Consider the following 8,240-nt stretch of genomic DNA (forward strand, 5'->3'; position numbering starts at 1 on the left):
CTGTATAAAAGACACCTCGGAGGCAGAAATCTTTCTAATTGAGAGGGGTCAAATAATTATTTCACTCAATAAAATGCAAATCAATTTATAAATGTTTTTGACATGCGTTTTTCTGTTTTTTTTTTGTTATTCTGTCTCTCACTGTTCAAATAAACCTAACATTAAAATTATAGACTGATAATTTCTTTGTAAGTGGGCAAACATACAAATTCAGCAGGGGATCAATAAATTTTTTCCCCCTTACTGTACATTGTTTTCACGCCTAATGGCAAATAGCAAAATTATATATCAGTTTATGTAGACATTAACAAAGCTTTTCTGATATGTTGCCAAACAAGATCAGGTACAGGTCCCTAACTTCCTTTGAAGTTCTCCAAACTCCTTATCTTGCAAATCACTATAATTGACTCGTAGCCTATCCAGTGCTGCAGTGAGATGATCACACACAGAGAAATCCTGTTCAGATACAGACTTCAGTGGCCTTTGAGGACATCTAGTGGTATTACAACAAAACAAGCAGTACCCATTCATCACCTTTTACACAATTCCACAGAACTTAGATTGATCCAAAATATGATTAGAACAGTCAATTTGAATTGTGTTCATAACAACATACATTTCATTTTCCCCCAAACCAAATCAAGTACTACCATAACTTGGATCCAGTCTGAAAACACCACTGAAGCTTGCTTCTCTCCAGGTGTCCCTGAGCTGGGTTTGGTATCATTACAGTTCACCCTGCTGCCTGCTGCCCCTAATCCTCTTAATGAACTTACAGCCAGTCAGCATGCAACTAAACCCTACCTGCCCTTTACTGCAGTGTCATCCCCTGCCTTGCCTGCAGCACATAAACCACACAGGAAAAGGCAGGTGACGACAACAACAAACTTACTTCTGTGCTCTTTAAGGGATGAAATGATTCGGCAAAAATTAGGGCAAGAGGAATTTGGCAAAGCGGTGAGTATTATAGTGTTTTTTCAACTTCTACCAATATGCTGATGTTAAAACCCTAGTTGTATTGTAGTTAATTGAAAGTATATGGAATAACACACTATATAATGATTATTATTGTATATGATACAAATATATTGAAACGTACATCTGTTTGTTTTATTATTGCATTTATTGGTTTATTTGGATTCCCATTAGCTCCCAGCAAGCATCAGCTACTCCGCCTTTGGCAGAAAACAAAACACTAATAAACACAGAGACCTATAACCTTCTTAGCGCTAAGTGAGTGAATAAGGAAGAAATTAATGGATAATGTGTACAATCCCTACAACAGTTCATGTAACATAGATACAACTGGAGAGCTGAGTATCCTAGTTTTACATTATCTATGGTCATCTTCAGGAAATTGCTATTCAGATTAATTTGCCATTCTAGTAAGAACTTCAAAAGACAATGAATCACTTCACATTATCAAATTAATGTCATACAAAATAGAACATTGATAGGACATTTGAATTATTTATCAACTGAGAATACACAAGATGGCCTGCAAAAACTGATGAAAACATTGAGATCTGTGGCAAATTATGGTATTTTCTCAAATATATTGAATTAACTAAAAGCTTACTATCATATGTACCACACAGACATTTCTACAGTACCTCTACAAGAGCATAGACTACGCATCATCGACTGGTCTGATTATACACACTCAGTACTTTGTAATAGTTGCATCTGATGGCTTTTCAATGTTGACTGGGTGTGTTAGAAACTCTATGGTAAATGGAAATTCTTTTGTAAGTGATGTGTGTTTTGTTTCAGGGGTTGCCCTGGCCAGAAGACCTGCTGACCTCCCAGGCTAAAAATACCATGACGCATCTCTCCAGCCAGAACCTCCGACTTACGTCTAAAAATGGTAAAACACCTGGTCGCCATCTGTCAGCCGCACTGGGAGGGGAAGAAGAGGTGGCAGTGATGGTGTCTCGGCTTACGTCTGGCTCTTCCATGCTGCCCACACCGTGGGACTCCTCTCTCCAGGTCAGGTACGTATTATGTCAGCTCACCGCACCAGCTGCATGTGTTTAAAATGTGACCCCACCAGAGTAAGTTCCTCACTTATTAAACAGAAGTACTTTTATTTTCAAAGTCCAAAGGAAGGAATACACAAACAAATTAAAAAGACAAATGTATAACATTCTCTTCCTTTGTTCATTTGGTCCTTCATTCCTTAATTCCTACATTCAGGTCCAGTTGTATTGTGCCTGGCTCATCCCCAGAGATAGAGAAGGAAGGGAAGAATCTGCCCCTTAGACGAGCTCTGAAGCTGGCCCCTTTGGCGCTGCCGAGGGATGTGCAGGAGGCCCAGAAACAGAAGATGAAGGCGATCGGGCTAGAGGCCAAGGCTGCTGTAAAACTGGATCATCCGGTGGGGGACGAACACTGCCCCTGGAAGGTGAAGGCCTGTGGTGTGAGAGGAGAACAGCAGACTGGGCTGGGCAAGGGCCAGGGCAAGGGCCAGTGTAAGGGCCAGACAGCGTCTGTCTCCGTCCAGGCCCCTCGTCCCAGTCCCCTTCCCCTGACTGAAGCATCACCCAGGGTCAAGCGCCAACATAAGGTTTTAAGAGCGCAGCTCGCCCGTACTGACCAGATCCAGAGACGGACAGGAGACAGACTCTCGGAGGATGCTGATACCAGCGTTAATAACAGCGCCCCTCCACCTCCTCTTAGCAGCAAACCGGCACCTCCATTTCTCTCCACCAACGCCAAAGCTCAGACCCAGCAGGCAGCAGCACATGGTGTGGAGAATGGATGCCAAGCAGCTGGCACATTCCAACAAGAGACTGGCAGGAGGCGGCTGCGACTGAATAGGGCAGAGCGCCTTGAAGAGGATCATATCAAATCTGACACGTCAATAGGAAGATTACCTGAAAAGGCCAAGCCAACACAACATTCCCATGGTGTCTGGCCGAGCAGAGCCCTGAGGGGAGAGAAGTCAGAGAAGTGTATGAGGGCAGAAAAGGCCTTGAAGGAGGCCAGCCGCATGCTGGAGAAGGCTTCCAAGAAGAACGCTAGGCCAGAAACGCCAGAGAATCTGCTGGATGGGCCTGGTAAGGCCGTCAGGGGAATGGCAGGGAACAACACCCAGGAAGTAATCGTTTGACCGCCACAGCCTCTTACTACATACAAAGAATCTGATGTCAGTACAGCAGCAAGCCAGTGACATTGCCAAGAGCCCTGTATGTACAGTACAACACATGAGGAACAAGGATTACAGATCGGACCAAAGACTTTAAAATATGATGCTAGCAATACAATGTTAAATGTCAACATGGTTTCAAAAATATATGTACTGAAGAGCTTGTGAAATTTAGATATTAGATTTGACATAGGCTATTCAACATCATATTTCTAATGTGACATTTACAGTATCTCACAAAAGTGAGTACACCCCTCACATTTTTGCAAATATTTGAGTATATATTTTCTGAAGAAATTACACTTTTGCTACAGTGTAAAGTAGTGAGTGTACAGCTTGTATAACAGGGTACAGTTGCTGTCCCCTCAAAATAACACAACACACAGCCATTCATGTCTAAACTGCTGGAAACCAAAGTGAGTACACCCCTAAGTGAAATTGTCCAAATTGGGCCCAATTAGCCATTTTCCCTCCCAGGTGTCATGTGACTCGTTAGTGTTACAAGGTCTCAGGTGTGAATTAAATTTGGTTTTATCGCTCTCACACTCCCTCATATTGGTCACTGGAAGTTCAACATGGAACCTCATGGCAAAGAACTTGGAGGATCTGAAAAAAAAGAATTGTTGCTCTACATAAAGATGGCCTAGGCTATAATGAGATTGCCAAGACCCTGAAACTGAGCAGCAGCACGATGGCCAAGACCATACAACGGTTCAACAGGACAGGATCCACCCAGAACAGGCCTCGCCATGGTCGACCAAAGAAGTTGAGTGCACGTGCTCAGCATTATATCCAGAGGTTGTTTTGGGAAATGGACGTATTAGTGCTGCCAGCATTGCTGCAGAGGTTGAAGGTCTGGGGGGTCAGCCTGTCAGTGCTCAGACCGTACGCCGCATACTGCATCAAATTGGTCTGCATGGATGTTGTCCCAGAAGGAAGCCTCGTCTGATGAGACCAAGATAAACTTATTCGGTTAAGATGGTGTCAAGCATGTGGCGGCAACCAGGTGATGAGTACAAAGTGTGTCTTGCCTACAGGCATGGTGGTGGGAGTGTCATGGTCTGGGGCAGCATGAGAGCTGCTGGCACTGGGGAGCTACAGTTCATTGAGGGAACCATGAATGCCAACATGTACTGTGACATACTGAAGCAGAGCATGATCCCCTCCCTTTGGAGACTGGGCCGCAGGGCAGCATTCCAACATGATAACGACCCCAAACACACCAAGACGACCACTGCCTTGCTAAAGAAGCTGAGGGTAAAAGTGATGGACTGGCCAAGCATGTCTCCAGACCTAAACCCTATTGAGCATCTGTGGGGAATCCTCAAATGGAAAGTGGAGGAGCGCAAGGTCTCTAACATCCACCAGCTCTGTGATGTCATCATGGAGGAGTGGAAGAGGACTCCAGTGGATACCTGTGAAGCTATGGTGAACTCCATGCCCAAGAGGGTTGAGGCAGTGCTGGTAAATAATTGTGGCCACACAAAATATTGGCACTTTGGGCCCAATTTGGACATTTTCACTTAGAGGTGTACTCACTTTTGTTGCCAGTGGTTTAGACATTAATGGCTGTGTGTTGTGTTATTTTGAGGGGACAGCAAGCTGTACACTCACTACTTTACATTGTAGCAAAGTGTCATTTCTTCAGTGTTGTCACTTAAAAAGATTTAATCAAATATTTTCTAAAATGTGAGGGGTATACTCACTTTTGTTAAATCCTGTATGTCATACTCATATTTTAGCATCACAGAATGTAAAGCTATGCCAAACTGGCCTGTATTTGAGGATAATCATCACTCTCCAGACTGATACAACAGCTTCATAGATGACCACTAAACTGCTCGATCTTATTCACCCAATAGTAATGATCAATAACATAAAACTCAAAAAGTCATCGATGTTGGCATTGAAAACAGGAAATACATTTGAGAAATTTGTCAAATCTCATTTTTATTTACAACTTAGTTTTGTCCTTTTGTTCATTCTCTGATATTTCTTCACCTTTGCTATGCTCGAAGTGTACAGCAAATGCCTGCAGTGTAGTCTACAGATAATGTAAAAGTGGAAGTTTTTAAATAGGAATGCACCGATAAGAAAATGATTGTCTGGTACCAACAGCTGATGTTCCTGTAACACAATCGGCTGACATTAATACAAATAGGGATGTTTTGTCATTTCGGTACCTATGTACCGAATTATGTACAAATTATAAACAAAAGACTCAAAAATAAGTCTCAATGAATGGAACATTTGTAAATCATGATAATAAATAGCCATTCTCTTTATGTAATTGTACGTTATAAAGTGCCAGGATATAAATGTAGTAAATAATGTATTAGATTTTCAGCAAACATCAACAAAATTGCAGCAGATAAAAAACCCTAAACAAATCATTACAAAAAGTTACTGGAGCACATTCGTATAGAAGCACAACTGGGGTGAAGTAATTCTGCCAAGTTTAAAGCAATCCAATACCGATAATATCAGTGCATCCCTAATTTGCACTTCTATCAGCACACATTCAACACAGTGCCCGACCACAAGAAAAATCTCCTTCATTGTGTTGTTGCGATCTTCACATTCCTTTTGTCAAAATCTCTAAATAATAAACTACATAAACTAGAGAACAAAAAAAGTCTACAGAAACAAAAATAAAAGGTTTGATTGTTTCTACAGATGTATAAAAATGAACAGGCTTCATGATAAAACAAGCAGAAACCCAGACGTTTTTAACTCAAGGGCCACAATGGGATTTCAAAATACAGTGGAGGGCAGTAATTTGAAGACACATATTTGAAGTCCAGTATTGTTACTACATACTATTTAGTATCTTGTTTTTGTAGTCCTAGAAACAAAGAGAGAGGTTCTTCACCCAAAATACACAATTATAGTCTATTGAGCTTTCTTTAGTATAGCAGTCCACAGAGAAGGTATAACAGAATAAAGGTTTAAGCATTTGTGGCACAAATCCAGTTTGTTTTCAAATAAATCTACGAGTGATTGTTATGTGCTTCATAATCTTGCATACTTCTGGATCTTTTAATTGGGATTAACGAAAAGTAAGGAAACCTAAAATATTTTGGAATTCTAATTAATTAGATTTAATTATTTTGAAAACATTATCATGTTTGTTATTCTAGGCTGGTTCTCTCTTCAAATACCTACTAGATTAAAACTACAAAAGCCTTCAATCACATAACACCCGGCTTGTCATATTCCATTCCGATATTCCATTCTGAATTTCTGAATACAGTGGGAAGTATTTGATAACCTGTCTCCGTAAGCATCTCAAAGTCCTGGAGTGGCCTAGCCAGTCTCCAGACCTGAACCCTATAGAAAATCATTGGAGGGAGATGAAAGTCTGTTTTGCCCAGCGACAGCCCTGAAACCTGAAGGAACTGGAGAAGGTCTGTATAGAGGGGTGGGACAAAATCTCTGCTGCAGTGTGTGCAAACCTGGTCAAGAACTACAGGAAACGTATGATCTCTTTAATTGCAAACAAAGGTTTCTGTACCAAATATTAAGTTGTGCTTTTCTGATGTATCAAATACTTATGTCATGCAATAAAATGCTAAGGAATTACTTAAGAATCATACAATGTGATTTTCTGGATTTTTGTTTTAGATTCCATCACTCACAGTACCTATTATAAAATTTAACAGACTTCTACATGCTTTGTAAGTGGGAAATTCTGCAAAATTGGCAGTGTATCAAATACTTGTTCTCCCCACTGTATAAGGCATCATTTAACGTAGGTGTAGGGGATTTTATTCCTTGTGGGAATAAAACCTATGACCAAAAGTTTTCAAACAACTCTTACATCATAACATCAATATGATTCAGATCATCAGCTGAAATCGGAGCAGCGCGGGCAGTATTGCATTCGCTTTACCACACCGTTGTGACGAAAAGAGAGCTGAGCCGGAAGGCAAAGCTCTCGATATACCGGTCATTTTTCCTTCCTACCCTCACCTATGGTCATGAAGGCTGGGTCATCACCGAAAGAACAAGATTGCGAGAACAAGCGGCTGAAATGGGTTTTTTCAGAAGGGTGGCTGGCTTCTCCCTTAGGGATAGGGTGAGAAGCTCAGCCATCCATGAGGAACTCGGAGTAGGGCCGCTGCTCCTTTGCATCTAAAAGATCCAGCTGAGGTGGTTCGGGCATCTGGTAAGGATGCCCCCAGGACGTCTCCCTAGGGAGCTGTTCCAGGCACGTCCAGATGGGAGGAGACCTCGGGGTAGGCCCAGGACTAGGTGGAGAGATTATCTTTCGACACTGGCCTGGGAATGCCTTGGGATCCCCCAGACAGAGCTGGCAAATGTGGCTCGGGAAAGGGAAGTTTGGGGTCCCCTGCTGGAGCTGCTGCCCCTGTGACCCGATACTGGATAAGCGGATGAAGATGAGATCGTCAGCTGACCAGCAAGCAGGCCAAACTTTTGTACACCAGACCAAGCCTGTAGTAACGGCCAATACCCTCTCACACAGACTGCACATAGCTAATGTTACCACCAAATAGGGCTCTGAACGTGTAGCTGTTAAATCCAAAATATGTACTTGGCAGTGATGGACAAGAATGCAAGGTGAGAGCTCTGCCTTAGAAGGTATCTAACTGTGCACCAAACACACAAACATATAATGTTGCCTCAGCCACGACTGCGTCATTCATACTGTTATAATTACTGTTAGGTATTATTGTTAGTGTAGATGCAGCAGCGGACTTCTTGCAGCAGGGGGAGGCAAGGAAGGGGGGTTGTGAGTGAAGCCTGTAAAACCACTTTCTAGTTCAAACCTGAAACAACAAAAACAGAGGGGTCTTGGGAAAAGGCAGACATACCACTCTGACAGGACATCTGGCAAGTTCAGTAAGAGGAAAGGAGAGAAAGCAAATCACTGGAGAACAAGACCACTTGCTTGCCCTTTCATTTCTACCCTGCAGGCGACATGGCCTGACAACACACAATCAAGTCCTTGTTTCTTTTCAATGTCTGGACAGATTTTCTTTGCAAGTAAGTGTAGAAATGCCACGCCATACACGTGTTAAATATTTGCAGTATGTAACAAGTGTATCAGGTGGGGAAGTGGGAATGTTTG

The 8,240-nt window shown here is 42.2% G+C and overlaps 1 protein-coding gene across 1 annotated transcript; it reads left to right on the forward strand.

Annotated features, from left to right (window-relative positions):
• Window positions 1-488: 488 nt before the first annotated feature.
• Window positions 489-3,450, forward strand: LOC105012623. Its single transcript, XM_010873588.3, has 3 exons — window positions 489-957; window positions 1,774-1,994; window positions 2,197-3,450. Exons 1-3 carry the CDS (start codon window positions 574-576, stop codon window positions 3,110-3,112), a joined length of 1,521 nt encoding a protein of 506 aa, XP_010871890.3. The 5' UTR covers window positions 489-573; the 3' UTR covers window positions 3,113-3,450.
• The last annotated feature ends 4,790 nt before the right edge of the window (window positions 3,451-8,240 follow it).

Source organism: Esox lucius, chromosome 10, assembly GCF_011004845.1.
Source record: "Esox lucius isolate fEsoLuc1 chromosome 10, fEsoLuc1.pri, whole genome shotgun sequence".
Taxonomy (NCBI): domain Eukaryota; kingdom Metazoa; phylum Chordata; class Actinopteri; order Esociformes; family Esocidae; genus Esox; species Esox lucius.